The sequence below is a fragment of the Momordica charantia genome, assembly GCF_013281855.1.
Source record: "Momordica charantia cultivar OHB3-1 chromosome 4 unlocalized genomic scaffold, Mcharantia_2.0 BLBB01000004.1, whole genome shotgun sequence".
Classification (NCBI taxonomy): domain Eukaryota; kingdom Viridiplantae; phylum Streptophyta; class Magnoliopsida; order Cucurbitales; family Cucurbitaceae; genus Momordica; species Momordica charantia.
In genome coordinates this window covers 21,082,769-21,109,937 of record NW_028275162.1, presented here as the reverse complement: position 1 = coordinate 21,109,937, position 27,169 = coordinate 21,082,769, and the positions used below count along the sequence as shown (strand labels likewise).

The following is a 27,169-nucleotide window of genomic DNA, read 5'->3' as shown; positions in this document are numbered from 1 at the left end:
GGCAACCCAACCTGTTTAAAATATTTGTTCAATGCCTTCAAATTTCTTTACTATATTTAAAATTATCGGATGCCACTAAATGGAATTGAAAATTTTACTATATTTAAAATTATCGGATGCCACTAAATGGAATTGAAAATAGTAATTTTGAATAGGACAGAGTGATAAATTAATAATTATTTTATTTCTCCATTTCAACGATATATAGAAGATAGAGATGAGATACAAACCTCTAACTTTTTCTTGTTGATAAAATATGTATAGTTGATGTGAAAAAAAATCCACTAATTCTATCGTAGGAATAAGTAGAAAATAACTGAGAAATTTAAAGAAAGCAATAAAATAAAAAAAGCACAAGAATTAATGTAGAAAAAATCCAAACCGGAGAAAAAACCACGGCCCCAATTACACAAAACACTCTCTCAAATCAAATACATCTTAGTTAACTAGAGCTGATATACCAGACTTAAACTATTTCAATTGAGAGGATTAAAATCCAAGCCAATGAGTTCATTTTATAGTAGTTGGAACACACCCCCTCATTCTATTCTATTTTTCGATGTGGGACAACTTTTAGCATTTTGGAGACCATCAATATTGTACTCTTCCAATGTGAGACAACTTCCATTCCAGTATTTTGCCAAAACCTAACAAATTCCACGTTGGCAAGATATTGAAAAAATCCACAGCTTCTATTGCACGTATTGTTTTCACCGACAATCATAATTCTCAATTCAGAGAACTATAACCTACTCCATCATAAAGGTAGATCACTTGAAATGTCGCCTTCCAAGATTTTTCTTCCTCGTCACATGTTGATAAATCTTGCTGCGATTTATGGTGCAATTTCCACTTACTTGCCTCACTTGGAAATTTTTCAGTCATCGACATATCTTGTATCACACACATCTTGCATAACCGTCAAGCCAATGTCCATGTGTAAATCTGTGGAATCGCTAACATCATATCCTCTATCATGGTAAAGTCGGCATACCATGAGGATGAATTCTTTCTCTCTTCAGAGGAACTGATCATCGTCTCCCCTGAAGAGAGAAACACTGTCAACATCCGACTAGAGCCCTTTGACGAACCGGCTTTATTAGGACATTTTTTCTCTATGTGCCCAGATTGTTCGCATCCCCAACAACAAGCTTTCTTTTGCACGAAGTATTTCTTCTTCTTCCAATTGCTAGCCACCAGTGCTGATTCTTCATGTGAAGATATGACCCTTCACTCTTTAGCTTTCTTTCTTCTAACAACAGTTTACTAGTAGCCTCGACAAAGTTCAAAGTATCCTTCACATATATTAAGATCGACTTCATGTGTTCCTAAGAAGGTGGAAGCGACAAGATAAGCATGAGTGTCATATCTTCGTCATCTATCTTCACTTCAATCGCCTCCAGCTTAAAGGTGATGCTATTGAGATTACTAAAATGATGTGAAATTTTCGTACATTTCTCAATCCACAGCGTGTGAAACTGCTCCTTCAGGTACAACTGATTTGAGATGTCATTTGCTTAATACAACACTTCGAGCTTATCTCAAAGTTTTTTGGTTGTTGAAATTTCATGCACATTCACAAGAATATTCTTAGCCAAACTTGTTCGTATCGCGCTTGCAGCCCTCAAATCCATTTCCTCCCAATCTTCATCACTCATTGAACTTCTTAGAACCTCTATTGGAACCTCCACTGGACCACCATTACCCCTTAAATTTTCAGAAGCATCTTCACTCGGTCTTCCCTTTAATGCCTTGTGTAACCTAGATTGTATCATCATATCCTTGACTTGCATTTGCCACAAGCTGAAGTTGATCATTTTGTCAAATTTCTCCATGTCAATGTTTACTGGACTCATAAAGAATGACATATCTACTTCACACTCCTAGCGAATCTGTAAATAGTGAACAACCTACACTATTCACAGAACCGTAGCTCATTTCAAGAAATCTTTTCTAATGTGAAAGTTCAGATAATGCTGCATCCACAAAGCATACTCATAAATTTTAGAAACTACAAACCTAAAGCTTTGATACCACTTGATGGGAAAAAAATCTCCTACTTCTACTGCAGGAATAAGCAGAAAATAACTGAGAAATTTAAAGAAAGCAATAAAATAAAGAAACACAAGAATTAACGTGGAAAAACTTTAAATCGGAGAAAAACCACGGCCCACAAGGGAAAATCCACTATGTGAAAAATTTACAATCACACAAATTCTTCTCCCCGACCTCGATTACACAGAACACTCTTTTAAAGCAAATACCGTTCAGTTAACGAGAGATGATATACCATGCTTAAAGTATTTCAATTGGGAGGATTAAACCCAAGCCGTTTGCTCCTTTTAGAGTAGTTGGAACACACATCCTCCTTGTACTTTTCTAATGTGAGATAATTTCTAGCACTTGGAGATCATCATTGTACTCTTCCACGACAACTTCTATTCCAATATGTTGCCAAAATCCAACAATAATAACAAATTGGGTTATGCTCATCTTAAAATTGATAATTATTTGGTAACTTTTTTATTAATTCTCTTTTAAATAAAAAAATTAAAATTTTTACATGAACTTAAAAAAAGATCAAAATTATTTTTATTATATATATATATATATATATATATATTTGTTTATGTTTTAAAAAACTAACAACAACATTTTGAATTTTAAAAAAATTAGGGAGAATGAATTTAGACATGGTAGCCATCTACCTAAGATTTAATATTTTATGAATTTTCTTAAAAATCAAATGTAATATATGATAAAACGGTTATTCAATTAGATTAATTGCGGTGCGTGTAACCTAATACGACAAGTCAACGAATAAAAAAAAATAATAATAATAAATAATCATCTTACTTGATAGAAATACCTGACCAAGGTTTCTATTATTTAATCCTATAATCCGAGAGGCAGTTCAGTCTAAATCAGAAACTCACAATTTTGTCTGCATCAATTTAAAAAATAAATCACAGTTTGGGGTTTGATGAACTAAAAAAAAATTAATTTCAAGATTTCATTCTTTTTTTGTCCTCGCCCTTAATGGAAACACAAAAAAAAAAAAAAAATCCAAATTGGAACCTGACCGACAAAAGTGATTCAAACTAGACATAAAAAAGTGCCACATGGGCGTCCTACGTGGCTGGATACCGTTGAGATTTGGTCGCACACGACCCCTATGGTGGGTCCCCATCACACAGAATCTCTCTCACTCTCTCCAAACAGACGGTGGTGAACATAACATACCCATTCCATTCTATTCCTTTTTATCTTATTTATTTATTATAATTCACTCTCGGCTTCTCTTTCCCACTCCCATTTCTCCCTCTTTCTCGCCGGAGTATGAAGAACTCTCTGATCTTCTTCGTTTTCTGGATCGCTATCTGTGCCACTCCGGTGACACCAGATGCCTCCAATCACCGCTACAGCGAAGGTGATTTCGTCCCTCTTTACGCCAATAAGGTCGGCCCATTTCACAATCCCAGGTAATTCTGGATCCATAATTCTATCTACGGAAATCTAATTGTTGAATTCTCCAACATTTGTTGTTCCTCTGTCCCTGCATTCGCGTGCTTTTCTTAGATTTACAATCACCTGTATGTGTGCCTTCCTCTGTTTCGTTTTATTGAATTGACATGATTTGGAGGAAATTATTGCCACCTGAAACTTGAGGATGCGATATTCAATTGGAATAATAGAGGTTATTTGTGTGTGATTTCGGATTTGGGAAATGAAATGTGGCCAATGGCGGTTAAGGATTCGGTTTGAGTGTTACGAGTCGCAGGAGGATACATCGTGTGGTATGGTGGTTGATGTAATAAATGCGGAGGTGTAGATATGGTTATTTTATTCTGTTGAATCTTTGGATGAAAATTTTGGCGCGTAATTTGTGTTTGAGATGTTAATTTGCTGATGATCTTCTTGTTTTTTCTGTCTCGTTCCAGCGAAACCTACCGGTACTTTGATCTGCCTTTCTGCTCACCAGGTTTTTTCCTTTCCTTGTGTGTTTAGATGCTGGAATCTTGATCCAATGCGAACACATGGACATGCCTTTATGTACTTGAATGGCACCTGTGTGCGTGGAGATGACTTGGTTCTAGATACATTTAATTTCGGCTGTTTCTTGTTTTACCTCTAAAGTTGCTATGGTGGGGAGATGCGTAAAAACTGTGCAAATTCCACCATCTGCCTAATGATTGACCAATCAGATGATTTTCTCTTCGCTTTCTATTATTTTATTTTTTGCTTCCCCTCTATCATATCATTTTCAAGGTGAAGAACGAAGAAACCTTGCTTCATAGAGATGATTTTAAGTATTTGGTTTGCCCATTGTCTTTGTTCCCAATTTAGAAATCATTATATTAATTTACAAAGATTAATCAGATAACTTGGATTGAAAAAGGTTGTCATTAGAAGTGAATTGCTTCTTTTATCTCTCAGCTCAAATAGTATATGTATCCTATACATATTGTAATTGTGGACGAAAGAAATAATTACTGTATGCTTGAATGATGTCCTTTTGAAAATTTGTATAGTTTCAGTTCATAACTGTCATGTGACTACGGCAGGTGATGTAAAAGAGAAAAAGGAAGCTCTTGGTGAGGTGTTGAATGGAGACCGTCTTGTCAGTGCTCCTTACAAGCTTGATTTTAGAAGGGAGAAAGACACAGAAGTTGCTTGTAAAAGCAAGTTATCCAAGGAAGCAGTTGCTCAGTTTCGAGCTGCAGTGAAGAAAGATTATTACTTTCAGATGTATTATGATGACTTGCCTATATGGGGTTTTATTGGAAAGGTTGATAGAGAAGGCAGAGATGATCCGAGTGAATACAAATACTTTCTGTTCAAGCACATCCAATTTGATATTTCCTACAATAATGATCGTGTGATTGAAATTAGTGCTAGAATGGATCCTCATTCTGTGGTGGATCTGACAGAGGACAAGGATGTTGATGTTGAGTTCATGTATACTGTAAAGTGGAGGGAAACGGACACTCCCTTTGAGAAAAGGATGGATAAGTACTCGCAGTCCTCTTCGTTACCACATCACTTGGAAATTCATTGGTTTTCAATTATTAACTCATGTGTAACAGTTCTTCTTTTGACTGGTTTTCTTGCCACTATTCTGATGCGCGTCTTGAAGAATGATTTTATGAAGTAAGATTCAGAAGTTTATCTATTGAATAAATATCTCCCAAATTTTTTTGGAACTTTTATGAACGCAGTGCTAAACTATTCTCCAGGTATGCACAAGATGAGGAAGCGGCTGATGATCAAGAAGAGACTGGTTGGAAATACATCCATGGCGATGTCTTTCGATTTCCAAAATACAAATCATTGTTTGCTGCAGCCCTTGGTTCTGGCACCCAGTTGTTTACCCTGTAAGCAGTTTATCCTAATTTGTCTAAACTTCCTGTTACTTTTTGAGTCTCAGCTCATATCTTCTACTATTATTTTCATTTTTCAGCACAGTTTTTATATTTATGTTGGCTCTGGTTGGTGTGTTTTATCCATACAACCGAGGAGCTCTGTTTACCGCTCTGGTGGTCATATACGCACTCACGTCTGGGATTGCAGGATATACAGCATCCTCATTCTATTGCCAACTTGAAGGAAGCAACTGGGTATCTGGAGAATGATTATATTTTTATATTATGTAGCTTAACTTCTTAAAACTAAAATGTGATTGAATGATCTGATACCCTTTGTTTCCCCCTCTGTTTAAAAGGTGAGGAATCTGTTGCTGACGGGTTGCCTTTTCTGTGGGCCTCTGTTTTTCACATTCTGCTTTCTGAACACTGTGGCTATTGTTTACAAAGCAACCGCTGCACTTCCCTTCGGCACAATTGTGGTGATAGTTCTCATATGGACATTGGTAACATCACCATTGCTTGTTTTGGGTGGTATAGCAGGAAAAAATAGTAGGATCGAATTCCAAGCTCCATGCCGCACAACAAAGTATCCTCGAGAGATTCCACAGTTACCTTGGTATAGGAGTACTGTTCCTCAGATGGCAATGGCAGGGTTCCTTCCCTTCAGTGCTATATATATTGAGCTTTACTACATATTTGCTAGTGTCTGGGGTCACAAGATATACACAATTTACAGCATTCTTTTCATTGTCTTCATCATCCTTCTCATAGTGACTGCTTTCATTACCGTGGCTTTGACCTACTTTCAACTAACCGCTGAAGATCATGAATGGTGGTGGAGGTACAAAAATTTTCTTATTTCTCAATTGCACATTTTATTGGAATGCATCACTTGGACACTTGTTGTCTTGTAAGAATGATTCATACATTGTTTCCTTTTTGGAATTTCCATCTTTGATCATTTTCTTCCCTCATATTATATACTTGGACAGATTAATTCTTTTGCCTGAATTGTATTCTTGATATGGTTTCAGGTCTTTTCTATGTGGTGGGTCGACTGGCCTGTTCATCTACGGTTACTGCCTGTACTATTACTATGCTCGCTCGGATATGTCTGGTTTCATGCAAACCTCTTTCTTTTTTGGGTACATGGCTTGCATCTGCTATGGATTTTTTCTGATGCTCGGAACCGTAGGCTTTCGTGCAGCCCTGTTCTTTGTTCGCCACATCTACCGGTCGATCAAGTGCGAGTAGCAGATTTGGTCCCTTGTTTTTGCTTGGGAGGGAGGAAGGAAACACGTTGGTTCACTTTCATCCCTCTGTTTTAGTAAGAGGCTCCGCTCTTGTGTTGGCTTGTAGTTAGGTACAACTTACTGAACGTTTAGCATCTTCATTCTGGGATCTTTTCAGATTCCAAAGCTTTTTGACAGATTTTGGTCGTCTTTGTTCCTCGTTTTCAATTTTGTGGACGGAAGGATATCAGCTCTGTTAATCTCGATATTATTTATTCATGTAGAGAAGCAGCTTATGCCCCAAATATACAAAAATTTTCCTCAGAAACAAAATCTATTTGTTATTCTTTATTGTAATAAAGAAGTTCCATAGCTCCATCAAAGTTATATCCTATGTAGTCTACATAAGTCGACTAATACTCATGTTTCATTTTGTTATTGGATTTAGAAGAATTGAACGACAATGCCATACACCTTATTTTATCAAAAACATATTATAGGTACAGATAGAAGTGTTTATTTTTAGTAATTTGATGGTGGCAGAATCAGAGTTGTGAATCAAGTTGAAGAACCAGATGACGAGGACCAAAAATGGTAGGGAAAAATCCCAATGTTTTCTTCCATCCTCTCCCTGTTTGAACTCTTCACCAGCTCACTCACCTTCTGCTCGTAAACCCATCTCACTGCAATCTGTGCAGTTTAGCAAGTCAGTAAAAGACATAAATTGTAAAAATAATATTTGATTTTTATTTGTAGATCCTGAAAATTAGTTCCCAATTTAGATAAGAGATAATATCGGTTGACTATTTTAAGTATTTAGGACCATGACTCCTTACCTATGTCCAGGTATGGAAATAATAATAATAATAAAAAAAAAAGAATAAGACTTAACTTTTGTAAACAAGTTTTCTTGATGTCACGCAACTGTAAAGCCTCTATTTGCCATCCTCCTAAATGAAAACAAACGTAAATAAAGGAATCCAAAAGGATAAGCCATTTTCATTTTCACTTCTCTCGCTCTTCACATACAAACTAGGATTATTATTATTTTTTTAATTTTTTTTTTTTGCGAATAATAAAAGAATGAATTTATTTGGAGATAGTGTGTAATTTGAAGGAGTGGGATATGGGTGGTGGAGAAAGTCATGATGAAAAAGCATGCAATTTTCTTTTCGCCTTTTTAATTATATGAATCCAGATGTAGGAGGATGAGGATTCACTCTAAATATATATAATATTTGGTAGAGTTACATTATTATTATTATTATTATTATTTTGAACATACCAGAGTTAGATTATCTGTGGCCTTCAAATTCGTCAACTTTTAATTTGGAGCTCTTCACCAACTAATTGATTTAATAATAATAATAATTATTATTATTATACCCAATAATAATCAAAATTGAAGCAAAAGCTATAATCAAATTATTCTTGTAACTACAAATTTGCCTTAAAATGAGTCCATCCAATTTCTACCTTCGGCATTTAATTCATAACCACCTTCAAAAGTGTTCAATGAGAAATGAGATCTATAAAAAAAATAAGAGAATAAAATTTTTAATCTTAATTTTATATAATCATTCGAAATCTAAAATAGTTAGGGAAAAAGAATTGCCTCCCTCCTTTTTTTTTTCTTCTCTTAGTTCATGTTGGATATATGAATTAAGTTAGGCTCAGAGCACTCTTAGTTCATGTTTTCAATGTCTTTTTCCTTATTTTTGATTGTATTTGTTGAATTAGTTATAAGTTAGATGGGTACGTAGAATTATTATTTAATTGGTTAACATTATTATTTGCAATTTGCTGTAAGTCAGAAAGAGTATTTTGAGAAAATACTATTGTAAAGCTGTAGAAGAATCATTATCTTGAAAGCATTTTCGACACAACCTCGTGATAAATCGTATATCGAAAGAAAATCTGTGTCCCACCAAGAAAATTAATTTAGAAATGTTTTAACATAATTAATTTTAATAATTAAAAGACTTATTTGTCCAAAAAAATATAAACAACAAATAATAAAAATGTATTTCTTATTTCTGCGCAAGTGCGAGTTATCCAAGCCCGCCCATCCAAGTAGCGACAGCGTGACATGCATGTGGAGAGATGTCTTGGTTAACTCTAAACATATTTTACAAATCCCTGAAAAGGTATGCCTTATAAACCATTCTCCATCTTTACATGTAGTACATTTTTATCATTCTTGACATTAAATAAATATAACATAAAAACTTGAATATTTAAGTAAAAAAATTAAATTTCTTATAAAAAATTGAATTTCATTAATATAGAAATGATTTCTTGTTTCTCCTTCTCTAGAATTTTTATGTAGTCGGTCGGGGGCTGGCTTGGGTCATCGAGCACCGACTCCCTTTCTGGTTCGTGCCTTCCCTATCGCCTATAATGAATTTATGGACATATGTGGATGAGCTATGATACTATAATACAATTAAAGTACAAAGAAGTAGATAGAGTCATTTGATTTTGAAGTGAATACAAAAAAACCTTTTTATAGAACTTAAAGTACAACTAATTTACCCAAAATATTGAATAAAATCTTTTAATACTTTAACCAGCATTATTCCATATATTTTTGATAAAGAAAATAATGTGAGAAGCTTGAATGAAATTCAAATTACCTAATCATTAAACGAACCACTAACTTTAAGAGTAAAATTTATAGACGTGCACTCCAAAGGAATCACTTTCATCATTTGAAAACTCCCCCTTCGTTCTTTAATTTCTCATTTTTTTGTATTTTAATTTTAGAGAAAGAGGAAAAAAAAAAATGGTGAGTGTTTGGATTTAGGGATCGTCACCAATCATTTGGATTGTGTGTAAAAATCACATCACTGATAAGACCTCAAATTGGTCATTGGCGTGCAATCCACGACAATATTTCCCTTCTCAGTTATCTTCTTTTTCCTCCTCCACTCCCTTTTTTTCCCTTTGTTTTGGCATTAAAAGACTCGAAAAAACTCCCAAAGAATTTGCCAGAAACTGCTGCTGCTGCTGCAACGTGTTGAAAATCTAATGGACTGTGATGGTTTTGTTTGTTTGTTTGTTGCAAAACCTTGTAGTCCCCAAAAATTTTATACTAATGTCTTTTCCATATTCATTATGTTTTCTTTTTCTTGGGTTGTATAAGATATTTTTCGGGTTTTATGGACCATGATAGTTTTATTTATGATTTATTGTTTCTCGTTTTGTTTTTCTTGAAAATACAAAGTAATTAGTAATTATTCTATTTCTCATTTTTGCATAATTTTTAAAGGTCTCTAATTTACCTGCAACATCAAACGCACCCATCTTCATGTTGAATCTAACAACCTCAATGCCATCCAACTCATTAGAGGTAAAATTACAACTTTTGGAGATGAAACAAATTGATAGATTGATATCACTCGTCTACCCATAACACATTCGTGATAAGGTTGCTCATGTTTTGGTGAAATTTGATGTTCAACATTCTATCATGTTTTGCGAGTCTTAGCCCGTGCACCTCTTATTTAACCCTAGTGACAATTTCTTAATCAAGAGTCTTTCAACTTTAATTCATTTTAGTCCTCATAATTTCAAAAAGTGAATATTTTGATTGCTTAATTTTATTTTTAATCTCATTTTTCGATCACAATTTCAATACACTACTACATTCAATATGTTTATTGAAGTATAACAATAATTTTATATTAAAGGGTTTCTATAATGCATAAAATTTTGTATTAAAATTTTGAAAATATGGACTATTTAGTCCCTTTTTAAAAGCATAACAACCAAAACAAACAACAACTAGTATGAGCCAATTTAGAAAGTACCAAGATTAAAATGAATATTTTGAGAGTATATGATATGAACCAAATGAACCAAAGCTAAAAATACATAAATCAAAATAGTATTCATTTATTAAAAAAGAAAAAACAAAAAAAAAACAAGAGAGAGAAACGTTGCCAAATGAGCTATCCATTTATTCTCTCCTCTCAAAAACGGTGGCTTTTATAGTATCAAAAGAATCGCTTTCTCTTGTGACATTTTTAATAGTGACTAATCAATATTAGCTTTTCTTTCCTTTTTTCCTTTTTAGCAAATATGGTATGACAATTGACATCAAATTCAAAACTCTCTTTTCAACTTATTATAATTAATTGCATGATGTTTCCTTCACATACATGGAATTTCTACATAAAAAATCTCAAGTTGGTTTTATGACAACTTTAGTTTGTTCCAATCATTGTTTATTTTTTCTTGAAAAAAAATACAGTTTTTACCTTTAATTCTTAGTCAGTGGGTTAATTTTAACTTTAAAGTTCTCATTTTATCAAATTAAATTATAAACTTTATAATAAGTAAAATTAATATATCTCTCCTAATCCTCCTAATCCAGCTAGAGAATTGTTAAAAAGCATATAATAAGTGGACTAAAATCAAGCCACGTAAAACATAATCAAAATCTAATACCAAAATGTCCTTACATAGGATATCAATTCCATTAGCTATTTAGGTTTGATTTTTTTCCTTCTAATTTCTATGATATCTAAGTGAAATTATACGTATATATATATATAGTCAAATTATAAAGAAATCATTAATTAATTTGATGAGCTGAGTATTTGAAGGGGCCAAAAAATGAGATCCCCTTTCACTGACTATATGGTGTGGACATATATATATGTAATGGCATCCAGATTGTATCCCCAAAAAAAGGGAAATAAAAAGTCTTAATTATGGACCCAAAGCCAAAATGATTATTAAAAGAGCCACCAAAAGTAACACCATCTTCATCTTTGGATACTGAGATCTTAAATCTAATAATTACTCATTTCTACCACTCTGTTTCATGGTCAAAATCCCAATCACCATTATCACCATCTCTCCTCAACCACAACTCAAGATTTACACAAACTTATCATTTATCCAATGCCCATTTTCAACAACCACATCTCAAATATAATTCCTAAAGGAAAAGCACTGGTCCCAAAATCAGATGCAAAATGGAATGCTCCTCATTTTCACCTGCTCAATCAAATCTCAAGTATATATCAGTCTCTTTTATAAGAACTAAGAAGTACAGAATTCAAAACGCTAGCAAATGGACCCAAATTAATGCATTATGAGAAGATGGTGAATTTTTTTTTCCAGAGCTTGAAGTGAATTGCTTGAAGGAAAAGGAATGGAGAATAAAAACCATGCCAATGGACCAATTGAAACTTGAAAGCATCATTACCTCCCCATACCATTACCACTGACTGCATTCATGTTGTTCCTTGGTGGGCCTTTCATTTGTTTACTCTCTGATCCTTTTCTTTCTTCCTTTTTTCCTTTTAAAAAAATGTCATTTCCCTACTTTTTTATTTTTCTTTTAGGGGGAAAATTTTCACCAGTTGAACTGTATCATTGATTCTCCCAAAATTTCAGCATTTGGGCCCACACTGCACCACCACCTTCTTCTTTAAACCCCATAGCTTCTTTTTTCTCATCTTTTGTCAAAATTAAACATAAAAAAGAAAAGAAAGAAAAGGGGTGACTGAGCCTAATGTGATGATATGAAGTAGGCTTAGGGGGATAGGCTTTTGTGGGCTCAATATGAATATCAGGTGACTATAAGGGCATACCCACAAATACATCATTTTTAAATCTTTGATACTGTTTTAAAATATACAGAGTAAATTGACTTGCCATGATATGCTCTATATGCATATGCATATACATCCTCCTCTTTCCTAGAGATCCTATTTCTATTCACTTTCTTTAAGGATTCTTCAGACATTCTCTCTCACGCCTCACTGACACAAATTGACCTCTTGGATCATCCACTCGTCTAATTTTGTTTCTTTTATTACAAAAGACTCTGTCTTTTAAAGCAGCGCCGATCCTAAGATAGAGACCCTTTGTCTGTGGGGATGGGTGGGTCCTATTCCTTTTGACCAAAAGTAAACTCAACCCATTCTTCCCTCTCTCTCTCTCTCTCTGTACATAGTTCTTCATATAGATACGGTTTCATTTGTACAACAGAAGCCGTATCAGGACAATTTAGCACACCAACTTCCTTCTTCCCTTCTTTTTTTATATTCCATTTCCACTTTCCCTCCTTTACATTTTGCAAAAAAGACACATTGAAATAACAAAAGCAAATGTCTTGCTTCTTTTTTCTAAAGCTCCCCTCCTCCTTCTCATCATAGTCACCACACACAAACGCATTTTTCTAAATCTTCACTTCTACCCTTAAACTTTCCTTTCTTCCATCTTCTTCCTTTCTGTAACAGTGTCTCTTCTCAGCATTTGCTTCATCCAATGGAAAGCAACCTCTCTCAGCTTTCTCTTCCTCCTCTTACTTTGGCTGTGGTCTTTATCTTATTTGCTTTGGCTTCTTCAGCAGAACAAGAGGCTGCTACTTCAATAAAAACTGATGCAGCTGCTCTTCTTAAGTTCAGGGGTATGATTGACAAGGACCCAAAAGGAGTTTTGTCCAGTTGGAAGCTTGAAAACAATCTGTGTTCTTGGTACGGAGTTTCATGCCAATCTGGAAGAGCGATTTCTCTTGATCTCAGCGGCTGTAATCTTGGTGGGACTGTTTATTTTGATCCTCTGTCTTCTCTGGATATGTTGTTGGCTTTGAATTTGTCTACAAATTCTCTCACTATAAACTCTACTACTTTACTTCAGCTTCCTTATAATTTGCAGCAACTTGAGCTCTCTCTTGCCAAAGTTGTAGGTAGTGTGCCTGAGAATCTTTTCTCAAGGTGTCCAAATCTTGTGTTTGTGGATCTTACATTCAATAATCTGACAGGCTCTCTGCCTGAAAATCTCCTGTTGAATGCTGATAAGCTTCAAGATCTCGATCTCTCTTACAACAACCTAACTGGGCCAATCTCAGGGTTGAGAATGGATGAGAATTCTTGCAACTCCCTGTCGCGAGTTGATCTTTCCGGAAACCGAATTGCAGGTTCGATTCCAAATGCCATTTCGAACTGCACGAATCTGCAGACACTTATTTTGTCGTATAATTTTCTGACTGGGGAAATCCCAAGATCTTTAGGGGAGCTCAGCAGTTTGCAGAGAGTGGATCTGTCTCACAATCAGCTTACTGGTTGGCTCCCTTCTGATTGGAGAAATGCTTGCAATTCACTTCAAGAATTAAAACTTTGCTACAACAACATTTCTGGTGTAATCCCACCGTCCTTCTCTGCATGCTCTTGGTTGCAAAGTCTGGATATTTCAAATAACAACATATCAGGTCCTCTACCAGATTCCATCTTCAAGAACCTTGTCTCTTTACAGAGCTTGGTTTTGAGCAATAACATTATCTCTGGACCATTGCCTTCATCCATATCCCACTGCAAGAAACTTCAGCTTATAGATTTGAGTTCCAATAGGATTTCTGGTTTGATCCCACCAGAAATATGCCCAGGTGCTGAGTCACTCCAAGAACTGAAAATGCCAGACAATCTCATAACAGGAGGAATCCCATCTGAACTCTCACTGTGTCCACAGCTAAAGACAATTGATTTTAGTTTGAATTATCTGAATGGATCAATACCTGCAGAGCTTGGAAGGCTTCAGAATCTTGAACAGTTGATAGCATGGTTCAATAGCTTGGAAGGGAAGGTCCCTCCAGAATTGGGGAAGTGCAGGAGCTTGAAGGATCTTATACTTAATAACAATCGTATAAGCGGCGAAATTCCGACGGAATTGTTCAATTGCAGCAATCTTGAATGGGTTTCTCTCACGAGTAATGAACTTACGGGTGAGATCCCAAAGGAGTTTGGTCTTTTGTCAAGGTTGGCTGTTTTGCAACTGGGGAATAATAGCTTAAGTGGTCAGATACCAGCGGAGTTGGCAAACTGCAGCACTTTGGTTTGGTTGGACTTGAACAGCAATAAGCTTACTGGTGAAATCCCTCCTAGACTTGGTAGGCAGCTTGGAGCGAAATCATTGAATGGGATTCTTTTTGGAAACACTCTAGTGTTTGTCCGAAATGTCGGGAATTCGTGCAAAGGAGTTGGTGGTTTGTTAGAATTTGCTGGAATCAGACCTGAAAGACTGCAGCAAGAACCAACATTAAAGACCTGTGATTTCACTAGATTGTACTCCGGTCCAGTCCTCAGTCTGTTTACAAAGTACCAAACTTTGGAGTACTTGGATCTTTCTTACAATCAGCTTCGTGGGAGAATCCCAGAAGAGTTTGGAGATATGGTTGCCTTGCAGGTTCTAGAATTATCTCACAACCAACTCTCCGGCGAGATTCCAGATTCTTTCGGCCGCCTAAAGAACTTAGGTGTGTTTGATGCATCGCATAACAGACTGCAGGGTCATATTCCTGATTCATTCTCAAACTTATCATTCTTAGTCCAAATTGATCTATCTTATAATGAACTAACCGGGCGAATTCCATCGAGGGGACAGCTCAGCACACTCCCTGCAAGTCAGTATGCAAACAATCCAGGACTTTGTGGAGTTCCCTTACCTGAATGCCAGAGTGAAGACCAGCCCACGACAAGTCCTAATGTTGATGCCGGAAAGGGAAGAACAAAGCAAGAAGCTGGGTCCTGGGTTAATAGTATTGTTTTAGGTGTTCTTATTTCCATTGCCTGTGTCTGCATTTTGATTGTTTGGGCCATTGCTATGCGGGCAAGAAGAAAGGAAGCAGAGGAAGTGAAGATGCTTAATAGTTTACAAGCAATACATGCCCCTACTACATGGAAAATTGACAAAGAGAAAGAGCCACTGAGTATCAACGTGGCAACTTTCCAAAGACAACTAAGGAAGCTCAAGTTCTCCCAACTCATTGAAGCTACTAATGGCTTCTCAGCAGAAAGTCTCATTGGGAGTGGCGGGTTTGGTGAAGTGTTTAAAGCAACACTGAAGGATGGATCAAGTGTTGCAATCAAGAAGCTGATACGTCTTAGTTGCCAAGGAGACCGTGAATTCATGGCGGAGATGGAAACTCTGGGAAAGATCAAACATGGAAATTTAGTACCTCTTTTGGGGTATTGTAAAATAGGTGAGGAGAGGCTTCTAGTGTATGAGTTTATGGAGTTTGGTAGCCTAGAAGAGATGCTCCACGGACGGGCAAAGACGCAAGATCAACGAATACTAACGTGGGACGAAAGGAAAAAGATTGCCAGAGGTGCTGCTAAAGGACTCTGTTTCCTGCACCACAACTGCATTCCACACATAATACACAGAGACATGAAGTCAAGCAATGTACTTTTGGACCATGATTTAGAAGCAAGAGTTTCGGATTTCGGAATGGCGAGGCTAATAAGTGCTCTCGACACACATCTGAGCGTAAGCACACTTGCAGGCACACCTGGTTATGTCCCTCCTGAGTACTACCAAAGCTTCAGGTGCACAGCAAAAGGCGACGTCTATTCATTCGGTGTCGTCCTCCTAGAACTCTTGACAGGGAAACGACCAACCGATAAGGAGGATTTTGGGGATACCAACTTGGTGGGTTGGGTCAAAATGAAAGTGAAGGATGGAAAACAAATGGAAGTGATAGACCCAGAGTTGCTTTCAGTAACCAAAGCAAGCGACGAATCAGAAGCTGAAGAAGTCAAAGAAATGGTAAGATATTTGGAGATAACCCTTCAGTGTGTGGAAGAGTTTCCTTCCAAGAGGCCTAATATGTTGCAGGTGGTCGCCATGCTGAGAGAGTTGATGCCTGGATCAACCAATGGAAGCAGCAACAGTACTTGAATCAGGTTTTTTGTTTACTAAAATCTGATTTAGCTTTACCAAAACAAGCTTTGTAACATTTGTTTTTCAGCTGTGAAGAGTAATTACTTGTATTCTATTCTTCTTTTTGCTACCATTACAATCTCCACTCTTGATAGGAAACAAAAGAAATTATGATATAATTTCATAACAACATAAGATAAAAACATTCAGACATGACAAAGATGAGTGACATTCAGCTAGGCATTTCATCAAACAGAAGCCAATCAGTGACATTGTAGCAGCATTGGGATGAAGTTTGAACCAATAAATCTTACTTCATATAAAACCAAATCAACGGAGCAATATGTTAAGAAGATCACCAAACAGAAAATACAGTAATCTTCTTGGGAAAAAGAGTAACATTAAAGACATACATCGGAACATGAGGCAAATAACGTAGGACCTTGTTCCAGATGAAGCAACCTGGTTGTACTACTGGGCCAAACCTCAAAATGTAAACACATGAAGTAAACTAACAATAGTTTTTTTTTTTTTTTCTTTTTCTCTCTCTCATTTATTCATCCTTAAATTTCCTGTTACAAAAGTTATCTTCAACATTTTATCAATATCTTCAAATAAAAATTTGGTCTATGATCAGTTCTCTGACATTAAATTTAAGGCTCATGAAAAAGAACTATATATATGTTCTATATTGGATATTTGTGTCACGAGACAGTATATTAAACTGCTAATTAAGTTTTGCTATTTTAATCTTTTTAGTTGATGGCTTGGGCTCTCAAATTGTATTGGACCACATCTTGGGCTTCATACAAAGCCCATCTGCCTTTTTTGAAGGACAAATCGCTTTAAAAAAGAAGTAATATATCAATGTAGAATCCACAATTGTGAATGTTTTATATGTAATATTTTGGTTGAATGATCAATCTGGACCATATAGCTTGGATTTACTCTCAACTTAGTTCCTATGTTATAAAAGTTTCGGTTTAATTTTATGGATTGAGATTAGTTCTAGCATGTCTCATAATTTGATTAAACTTTTCACAAATTGTTTTTAAACAGCCCGAATTCTAATGTAGTCATCTAACATAGTCAGCCATATAGAAAATATATCATGCCAAACCATTGAAGACCAGTCTGCAACCTGAACCGTAATGTATCAATGTAACGATCTGTAACAACATGAATGATTGATAAAGTTTAACCAAACCATAGATTCAAATTGAAAATTTTAAATTGCAGGGACCAAATTGAAAATTAAACATAAACTATTGGGACTAAATTGAGCCTTCCAAAATTACAAGGATGAACTTGAAAATAATTCAAATTATAAGGATGAAATGGCTAATTTAACCTTTTGAAAAAAGAATCCATGGAAAGGCAATGGGGTAGGCACCTTGATTGAATGCCCTGACCACTAAGGACTCTCGAAGTGGCCTTCCAAGGACACTGCGTGCGTAGGCACTGTGCCAACATCCTTCCTCTTTTCAAGGCAATATCGTTTAGCTCCAACTTGCATCCTTATTTTCAAATTCTCCACTTTTCGATTGGTTTCATTTTAGTTTATGTATTTCAAATGTTTATTTTGATTCCTACCCCTTAAATTTTATTCATTTTAATTCACGTGCTTTTAAAAGGTTCGTCTTAATCTATTTTGAAGATTCTTCTTCCACTCATCGAGCAGCATGTCAGACGACTAAAAGTTTTAAGACTTTGTCTTCAAACACTAAACCAACAATTCAGAATCAGTCTCCACAAAAAGACATGAAGTCCTTGAAAAGGGGCAATTGCCTCTACAGCAAACACATTCTACGTAGGAAATTACAAATCGTGAAAACAAAACTTTAATGAGATTAGAACAATATTGTGTTACTATCTCTCTTATTAAAGGCTCGTTTCTTAATGTTCTCGTTTATTGTTTGTTTCTTAATTTTTAATAAAGAAAAATAGAATTGCATGTCCCCAACACCCATAGATTCAAAGATGATCAAATACAATTTATATGTATGTTTTGTAACAAATTGAAAACGGAAACTAAGAAACTTTTTTTTATTGTTTAAAAAATTTCTATACAATTTTGAGAATGTTTCCAAAAAAATGAAAAACAATAAACATAATTAGTTGCAAAATGCTTAACTTTCATAATAAAATTTTGAAATGAGAAACAAAAAATTGAGAATGTTACGGGTCCTAAATGAAATTACTTTGTTTGCTGGGATGCTAATGTCAAACAAGGATGTTTAGATTCAAAGATCGAGAGAACTTTTTTTTTTCCGGGGTGTTTTCCTTAATTCTTTCGAGGGGTCTAATATTCTTTGGAAAAGTATGTTTGTTGTAAATATTTGAGATTTATTCTTTTTGTCCATCCGTTTAATATTTTTTCAGAAAGACTATTTACAATTATAATGGAATTAACCAAACCCAAAGGGTTTCAAGACTATATTAAAAAAAGTTACACGTGTAAAGTTACATTTTTATAAGAGGTTTTAAAAACGAGAAAAATCGTGTCTTTACTTTTTTGTTAGAATTTACGACATGTTTGGTAACATTTATTTTCTTGTTTCATGTTTTTATAATTATTTCTACTTTTTTTTCTTATTTAATAAATTTTTTTCAAAATTATATAGAAATTTTAAAAATAACAAAATCAAAATTTTTTTCTTGTTTTTCGTTTTTTTTAAACATAAATAAAAACATAATATATAATAAGTATTAAAACATAAGTAACGTAAACAATTGAATATTTAATATAATTTTTTTTTAATTTACAATTTTAGAAAACGAGAAGTAAGAAACAATTACAAAACATATTTCTGTTTTTTTTAAATAAAGAACAAAAAAATAAGCGGATACAATTACCAAATACAATTTTACTTTTATTTATTACAAAAAAAAACAGCATTACAAAATGGGTCCTTAATAGCTCTAGTTTTGATCTCTCTTAGCGTGTTGGATGCGAATCCCGACCTGCCACGTGTCATGATCGAAAAGGTGAGATTGATTGAACACGCGGAGGGAGTGTAGAAATTGACTCCAAAATATTCAGGTCGGCAGTCAGGGTAGGACCTGCATTGCCGACCCGACTTAGTACAAAGTCCGTAACAATGTTTCTTCCGTACCCGACAACACGCCGCGATTTTAGGGTGTGTCAGAATCCCTGTCGGGCCCAGTTTCTATAAATAGAAATCCTAGCCTTAAATGCAAGGTACGCAATCCTGAGTAGACTCGACAAGTTAGCTCGGACCAGAACTAACTTGCTCATCGGAGTGCTAACTTTGTTTTGCAGGTCTCAAGAGTGTTCAGGGAAGGTGCGGGACCATTGGAGGTAGTTCGTCCTGAACGTACCGATCTAAGTCGCATCCGAGCTCATCAATTTCCGGCTCAAACATAGCGTAAACATTTCTTTGCTATTCATCAAAGTAAATTGGGTATAAATAAATTTCTAACAAAATTTTCGATGATAAGTTAAGTCTACCAAAAGCATAAATGAAATTGTATATTCACCCCCATATAAATAGATTTATTCCTTATGCTTTTTTTTTTTTTAAGAAGTATTCCTTATACATTTAAGCTACATACATGATGACATTCTTAAAATCACTCTTTTTTTTTTAATTTCTCTTAAGAATGGAATTTAGTGTGCACTTTTTTTTTTTTCCAAACATGGTCATACTCTTATGTCCATGTGCTGGTAAAAACGTAGACCATTAATCAAACATATAGAAACTTCTTTATTATAACATGCTTTTTAAATTCTATCAATATGTTTGAAGAAAGTAGGCTAACTTCTTAACTTTATTAAACCAAAGAAATTAGCCAATCGAAGTTCTAAGATTATAATTGTAATTATCATCTAAATGATTTCTATAATAGTTAAAGGTTGTACTTGAAAGAGCTTTTGAATAAGAATTTCTATCAAAGTTACAAATACTTTATTAAAAAAAAATTGCTTCATAATAAATCACTCACACTTTCTCATAATTAGTGCTTTTAAACAAGTAATGTTAATGCTTACTTCAACAAAATATCTCTACCATTTACAAACTACTAAATATGAGAACATTTATTATTTAGAAAAAATGAAATAAATTAAAGGGTAGTTCGTGTAGGGAGAAATGTTAAGGATCTCACGTTGAAAAAAAAGGGACCTAACAATGGTTTATAATAGACATGTATCATCACATTGTCAATTGGTTTTGAGATGGAACCCATGAATATTAATATGGTATTAAAAAAAAAATTGCGTTACACCTAATAATTTTTTATGAAATTTAATTTAAGGGTGAAAAGGAGTGTGAATTTAATTTTTTTGAGTTTGGGCAGAGGAAAAAATTTAATGTATTGCTTTAGCCATCATTGGTTTTGCCTCAAAAGAAGGATGGAAAATTGATGAGGTTGTAGATTTTAATTTCCTCCTATCCAATCAAACTTCCTTAAAATAATTGATTTCTAAAATACCATAATTACAAACATCAAGTATAAAGAAATCCTTTTCTTGATTAATATGAAACATCAAAGAATATTAATGAAGGATAATTTATAATATGGTTTTATTTTGAAAATGTTTTAGAAACCCTAAACAAATTTCATAAACTAAAACAACAATAGTTTTTAAAAAAATTAATCTATTTCTAGTATTTAGAAATTGGCCAAGATTTCAAAATGGTTTTTGAAAAGGTAAACCCTTAAAATGAAATTATTAGTAAATAAATATATTGCCTTAAAAAAATTAATATTATGTAAAATTATGAAAACTCTCATTTTTACTATGTAAATTATATATTTAAAACAACACCATTCTCTATTTTCACTCTATATACCCAATTTCTCTCTTTATATACCCTTCTATTTCATGCCTTGAAAAGGGCAAAAATGTCCATTTAAATTAGAAAAGTTCTAGCCCTAGAGTTGGAAATTTCAACCCTAGCTACTGTGCCCAACAATGAATGCCTTCATGATTAAAGGTAGAAGGGCCATATATATACTTTTCAAGAGTTTAGGGCCTTTTTTTCTTCAATTTTCTTATTAATCACTGCTCAAAAGAAGATTGATAAAAGAAAAAGAAAATATTAAAAATCCTGCTTCCAAAAAGAGTTCAACCCTTCAAAATTAAGAATGAAAGAAAATTAGTAAAATTCATAGTTTTTTTTTTCAGAATCGATATCGTGTGACTTATGAACTAAGCAACACTGCGCAAGACTTCGAGCTTGAGACCACAAGGTAGGTGATACCTTGAGCCCCAAACAAGAGAAAAAAATTTGTAGTAATTTTTAAAAAAATTATCTTCTGGTCTTGAAGTGAAAACTATATTCAATATTTATAGTAAAGATAATACTAAGTATTTCTACTAATAATTATAAAATTATCTAACCATTATTTAAAAAAGTAATTTTATTGTCGATCGGAGCATAGCTTTGGACACCTACCTAAATCAAAAGGTCATGAGTTCGAATTCTCTCTCCCACATGTTGTTAAAAAAAACCAATTTTACGTTTTTAATTATGTTTTATGCAAAAAAAGGTTAACGTAAAAGTTTGAAGTAGTTCAATTTCAAGATTTTCTAGCATATTTTGATTAACCTATGCTTCATAATAATAACATGGTTCTTTCTTAGCTTAATTATTTTGTGTTTACTAAACCACGCAAGAGAAAGTAAAAGCATACTTTTAGTCAGTAGAATTATAGTAGCCAGCCAAACAACTTTATTAATATAGATATAATATAACTAATTTTAACTCATCCATAACAAAAGTGCTCTTGTTACCTTCTTTATCTAGTTCATTTCCTATTAACTTATTTGTATCATATCCTTATAATATGAGCATTAGCTCATCGGGTCGATAGGGCCTATTTAGTAACATTCTTTGTTTCTTATTTTTTGTTTCCTCCTTTTCAATAAGGGAAAAAAAATTGTGTGTAGTAACTGTTTCTTATTTTTTGTTCTTTATTTTTTTAATTGAAAATAGAAACAAAAATATGTCTGTCTTGTTCTCTAAAATTTTAAATTAAAAATAAAAATTTTATATCAAAATTAACCTTTCAAATTAAATATTCAAAATTTGTATGTTATATTTATTATGCATTTTATTAGTAAAACAATGATAAAATAATATTTTTCATCTATATTTTGGAAACAAGAACAAGAAATAGAACAAGAAACAAGAAATCCAATTTTGTTATTTTCAAAGTATTCTACACAATTTTAGAAATGTTTTCTTATAAATGAGAGAAGAGAAATAAGAACAATTATCAAATGAAACTGAAATGGTAATATTATCAAACGGAGTCTTACTTTGCATTACTTACCTCCCTAAATAAGTTAAGGATGAAATTACCCCATCTAGATTAAACTGCAAAACATATATATTTTATATATATCATATATGGAAAAAAAGAAAAAAAGGAAAAAAAAAAACAAGTACAAAGTCTCCTAGTTAGTGGGTGAAGTCAAACTTTCTTGTTCCAAAGGAATATGATGTAAAGGAAAAGTTTGTGGTAAAAAAACAAAAAAAAAAGTAGAGAAAAAGAGGTAAAAAACACATGGTCCCAACAAAGTAAATTCAAAAGAGAGAGAGAAAAACCAAAACCCTTTCTTTTCTTTTCTTTCTTTCTTCTCTTTAATTTATTCCTTTAACTTGTGGTCGGAGTTAAAAATGATGAAGAAGAAGAAGAAAAAAAAAACCATAATTACACAGAAATTTTCATTCCCATACTCCTTTAAGACCCAAGCTTATATAATTATTACACAAGAGAAAAGAAAAGAAAAAATAATAAATAGGCCTCTCAATTTCTCAAATTAATTAGGATATTTTGTTTGAATGAGTGAGAGGGACGAGTGCCTGAGCATGAGGAAAAGCAACTGTGGCACTGAAAAACATGGTGGGTTTTAAATAAGCATTTACGTTTTACAAAGGAACACAAATGCAATGAAAACGACCTCACACATTTCTCTTTCCTTTCTCTTTTCCTTTTTTTTTTTTGAAATTACCTCTGCCTGGTAGATAGATCTTAAAATCAAAAATCAAAAACCCAAAGAAAAAAAAAAAAAAACACAAACACAAACACATACAGTAGTCAGTATATTCAGGAAGCTTTTTCTTTAATTTTCTTTGTTTGAAAGCTTCTTTCCTTTTAATACACTAGAATGGTCCCCAAACAAGAAATTCTTTATCTCTCCCTCAACCCCATATATGTATGTGTATTTAGATATATCCTTTTCCTTTCACTCCCTCATTCATTTCCTCCATTTATGATATGGGTCCATGTTTCCTTATGGAAACCACACTCCCCTCCTTTTTACCATCCCCATTTCAACCATCATCTCAAATATCACTCTTTTCTATTTCCCGCTCTTCTTGTTTAGTGTTTAATTGTCAACCGAGCACGGTATATAGACATGTATCATCGACTAAAAGATCAAAGGTTTAACTAAAAAAGCTTAGTGCTAACTGGTAGTTAGAATAAAAACGGTCTCAGAAATGTCACCAAATCAACCGCCATTCGGGATGCCCTTAGCATCGAGAATATAGATATAGATATAAATGTAACATCAAACATTTTCTTCGAAGTGTTATAACTTAAAAGATTTTAGTTCAAATTCTTGTAATGTATTTTTTTTAGGTTTAAATCTCGTTCTAATACTTTGACTTTCAAATACGTTCTTTTTTGTTCATTTTTAATCGAATGTGATCCATCATGTGTACGAATGCTTAAAAAGCACTTGCGGTAGGTCAAGTATCAGATTTTTAAATAAGAATGTGTTAAATGGTTTGTGATTATGATTAAAATAGTTTTATAAGTATAGTTTAAGGATTAAAATTGAAAATTTAAAGTTGAGGATCCAAAAACGTTGCTTATTTTTTAAGTTCAACAACAATTTTGAAAGTGGAGGAAAACTATATTCAACTTTTGAGATAGTACTAAGACAAACTGAAACAAAACTTCATAATTTAAAAAAGTTGTAGGGACTAAAATAGAAATAAGTACAAAAATTGGAATAGTACAAAATCAGGGAGTTTAAACCTTTTTTTTTCCTCCTTCATTCAACATATTAACTGTCTTATTGCAGATCATAGGGAGGATCTATCCCTCACAAATCACACAGCGGTAAAAATAGGAGAAAGGATGAAAATTCTTACCACGTTGGATACATTAAGAAAAAGAAAGAAAAAGTACTGAAAAAATGTTTCTTCTTCCCACACAATAATGAGTGATTCTTTTTTATTATTGTACTTTTTGAAGAATTCAAATAATAATAGATTTCTTCACTGCTAAAAACCAACATAAATTATTAAAACCTAACACCTCAAGTTTTTCGTCCCTCGAGACACTGCCAATAATCATCACATATACAATAATTCAATGAAAATCATGAGTCAAAAGAAAAAATAAACAACAAAACCCAACCCAAGTTTTGATCCAACCCACGACGTACATCTTAATTCAATTGTTCAACTTGGTCATATTCTTCGAGATCATCCTCTTCCACGTCGCTAGAAATCCTAAAACTTATTCAGCTTTAGTCCCCACACAATGTGATAATTAACGTACTTAATTATCAATACTGACTTAATACAACGTTTTTAGATAAGTGGATCCCACTAAAACTTGTTAGCCACTAAAAATACACAACACCACACGGTAAAAAATTCCTAATCTCCCACTAAATTTTTGACCGACAAGACAAGATATATGGAAACACAAGAATTTTCTGCTATCTCAAACTAGTTAGCAGCGAAGTATTGTTGTTCGGTATAATATCTCTCAGACTTCTCTCTGGTCACTCTCCATCTCCCTCGGTCGTGGCAGACGACATGTAGCTGATGGCGAGGGAGGTCTCCTCGGGAGCGGCACCGGAGCCCATGTGGAAGTGGTGGCGGCAAGTTTGGCACGTGATTTCCATAAGGGTGGAGGTCATTTTCCGGCTGGCTTCCTCCTTCAAGATCTTGGCCTTCTCCAACTCCGCCTGGGCCTGCTGCCGGATCATCTTAGCATTGGCGAACTCCACCTCGGCAATCTCGATCTGTCGTTTGGCCTCTCGTCGCGCTTCGTCGGCGTAGGCCTTCTCGGCCATGGCCAGCTCGAGCTGCTGATCGTCGTCGTTCGCCTCGACATTATTATTATTGGAGGTGGAGCCAATTGAGAGCTTGAGAAAGGCGGAGCTGGGAGAGGAGAGGTGGAGCTCGAGATCATGGTGGTCGGGTAAATTAATGTTGATGTTCCGATCTGGGTTTGACAAAATTGGGAACCCTCGAAGTGGAGTAGTACTGTTCATGTTGAATCTATTATAATGATGATCATTACTACTAGTGGAAGCGCCGCCGCAAGATATTGATCGTGAGTAGTAGTTTGGCGGCGGCAGCGGCGGCGCCTGCAACTGGCCGTCGGACCTCACTTGCCGGAGATTGCAAGCGTCTTGGTGCTCTATGAAGCTCTCCACTCTGAATTATGACCAAACAACACGCGAAAAAAATTCTTAAAAACTATATGTAAATGGGAAAATATTACTGTGTAATATTATATATATATAACTACAGTATTGAACAGAAACTATTTATACATACGAATATAACACAAACTTACACATTATTAGCCTATTTTTCTTTTCTTCCTGCCAAATTATACATGTTGAACTTCCCAAGAAAACAAAAGGTGGGTTTTGTTCAAAAAGCCAAATTTCATAAAATTTTGGAGGAAGAATTGGAAAATTTTCATTCCCAAACAACTACTTAATTAAACTCTCCTCATGATCATTCATATCACGATATTCGAATATAAACAATCGATAGAATTAAAATTAATATTAGATATATTTTATATATGAATTAAATTTATCGAATTCTTCGATCTAAAATTATCATTCTAAACCAAAAACTAAAACGGTTAAGTTAATAAATGGGATAAATTTAATTTATACATCAGATGTTTAACGAAGGTGAGATTACGGGGTGCGTAGAGGAGGGAGGAGAGAGAGGGGACCTGGAAAAGACACGACCGCAGTCACAAGAGTGGCCACGGGTGCCACAAGTTTTGAGGTGAGCTTTGAAGTCAGAGTGGACGGCGTAGGCTTTGGAGCACTTGTGGCAGACCCACTGCTTCTGGTTGCTGTGCTTTCTCCGGAAGTGCTTCTTGATCCCGACGAGGTCCCCGAGGGCGTGGCAAGGGTCGTGGTGGAGGCAGCTCGGCTCCGGGCACACGAACACCTTCTTCCTCGCCGCCTCCGCTGCCTCCGCCGCCGGCCTCTTCAGCAGCTTCCACGGCACCTTGTGGCGCCGCCGGTGCATCTGCAGATTCTGCTCCCTCTGGAACCCCTGGTTGCATATCTCGCACACGTACCGATCCGACTCCAGCAGCGTCTTCGGCGATAGCGACACCACTTCCGCATCCGGATCTGCCCAAATTCCCATTATTATTTCCAATTCTTATTCTCATTATTATTGTTTTGTATTAATTCTGAATATGTTTAGTTTACCTGGAGTCCCCGCGGGTCTTCTTTTTCTTTTGCTGGTGACCCCATTATTCTCAGAATTGGAGCCCAAAAACGCAGCTTCTTGATCGCCACCGCCGCTGCCACAACACCCTTTCAGCATCTTCTTCTTCTTCTAACTTCTGGGTTTTGGGGGAGTTCTTGGATTCATATATTGGGGATGAGGAGAAGAGGGTTTTAGTAGTAGGGCAAAAATTTGTGTTTTTTTTTGTTTTTTTGGTGTCTCTCTCTCTTTCCCTCTTTGTATTTGTGTGTGGTAATGTGTTGTGTGTACTGAAAAAAGATGATAAAAGGAGATAATTGGGAGGATGGGGCTGGCTGACCACCGAGATGACATTAGCTTGAAATGTTTCGGGGCCCCCCTTTTCTCTCTCTCTCTCTCCTCTGTGAATTTGGGAACAATAACAACAAAA

General features: G+C 34.7%; 3 protein-coding genes across 4 annotated transcripts; 2 read left to right on the top strand and 1 right to left on the bottom strand.

The window, feature by feature from the left end:
- The first annotated feature begins 3,265 nt into the window (after positions 1–3,265).
- LOC111015637 (Endomembrane protein 70 protein family) lies at positions 3,266–6,990 on the top strand. The gene is made up of 7 exons (XM_022290721.2): positions 3,266–3,482; positions 3,942–3,982; positions 4,566–5,151; positions 5,238–5,375; positions 5,462–5,618; positions 5,723–6,207; positions 6,401–6,990. Exons 1-7 carry the CDS (start codon positions 3,340–3,342, stop codon positions 6,618–6,620), a joined length of 1,770 nt encoding a protein of 589 aa, XP_022146413.1. The 5' UTR covers positions 3,266–3,339; the 3' UTR covers positions 6,621–6,990.
- A 4,727-nt stretch (positions 6,991–11,717) lies between these two features.
- BRL2 (BRI1-like 2) lies at positions 11,718–16,388 on the top strand. The gene has a single exon (XM_022290772.2). The coding sequence runs from the start codon at positions 12,884–12,886 to the stop codon at positions 16,289–16,291; it is 3,408 nt and encodes a 1,135-aa protein (XP_022146464.1). The 5' UTR covers positions 11,718–12,883; the 3' UTR covers positions 16,292–16,388.
- An 8,415-nt stretch (positions 16,389–24,803) lies between these two features.
- Positions 24,804–27,116, bottom strand: LOC111015595 (zinc finger protein SHOOT GRAVITROPISM 5-like). 2 transcript variants are annotated; one of them, XM_088122381.1, is made up of 4 exons: positions 26,877–27,116; positions 26,742–26,816; positions 26,249–26,660; positions 24,804–25,710 (listed from the first exon to the last, which is right to left on the bottom strand). In XM_088122381.1, the coding sequence occupies exons 1-4, from the start codon at positions 27,091–27,093 to the stop codon at positions 25,050–25,052; spliced, it is 1,365 nt and encodes a 454-aa protein (XP_087978507.1). In that variant the 5' UTR covers positions 27,094–27,116; the 3' UTR covers positions 24,804–25,049. The 2 variants fall into 2 exon arrangements, with proteins under 2 accessions (XP_087978507.1, XP_022146367.2); XM_022290675.2 differs by having other exon boundaries at positions 26,742–27,000.
- Between the last annotated feature and the right edge of the window lie 53 nt (positions 27,117–27,169).

What these genes read in the sequence shown, in the direction of transcription:
- LOC111015637 (XM_022290721.2), top strand. Translation starts at nt 3,340, where the DNA reads ATGAAGAACTCTCTGATCTTCTTCGTTTTCTGGATCGCTATCTGTGCC. An exon ending in TCTGCCTTTCTGCTCACCAG is followed by an intron (nt 3,983 to 4,565) that starts GTTTTTTCCTTT and finishes TGACTACGGCAG; the next exon opens with GTGATGTAAAAGAGAAAAAG. An exon ending in TTGAAGAATGATTTTATGAA is followed by an intron (nt 5,152 to 5,237) that starts GTAAGATTCAGA and finishes ACTATTCTCCAG; the next exon opens with GTATGCACAAGATGAGGAAG.
- BRL2 (XM_022290772.2), top strand. Translation starts at nt 12,884, where the DNA reads ATGGAAAGCAACCTCTCTCAGCTTTCTCTTCCTCCTCTTACTTTGGCT.
- LOC111015595 (XM_088122381.1), bottom strand. Translation starts at nt 27,093, where the DNA reads ATGTCATCTCGGTGGTCAGCCAGCCCCATCCTCCCAATTATCTCCTTT. An exon ending in AACTCCCCCAAAACCCAGAA is followed by an intron (nt 26,817 to 26,876) that starts GTTAGAAGAAGA and finishes GCGATCAAGAAG; the next exon opens with CTGCGTTTTTGGGCTCCAAT. An exon ending in TGCGGTCGTGTCTTTTCCAG is followed by an intron (nt 25,711 to 26,248) that starts GTCCCCTCTCTC and finishes GTCATAATTCAG; the next exon opens with AGTGGAGAGCTTCATAGAGC.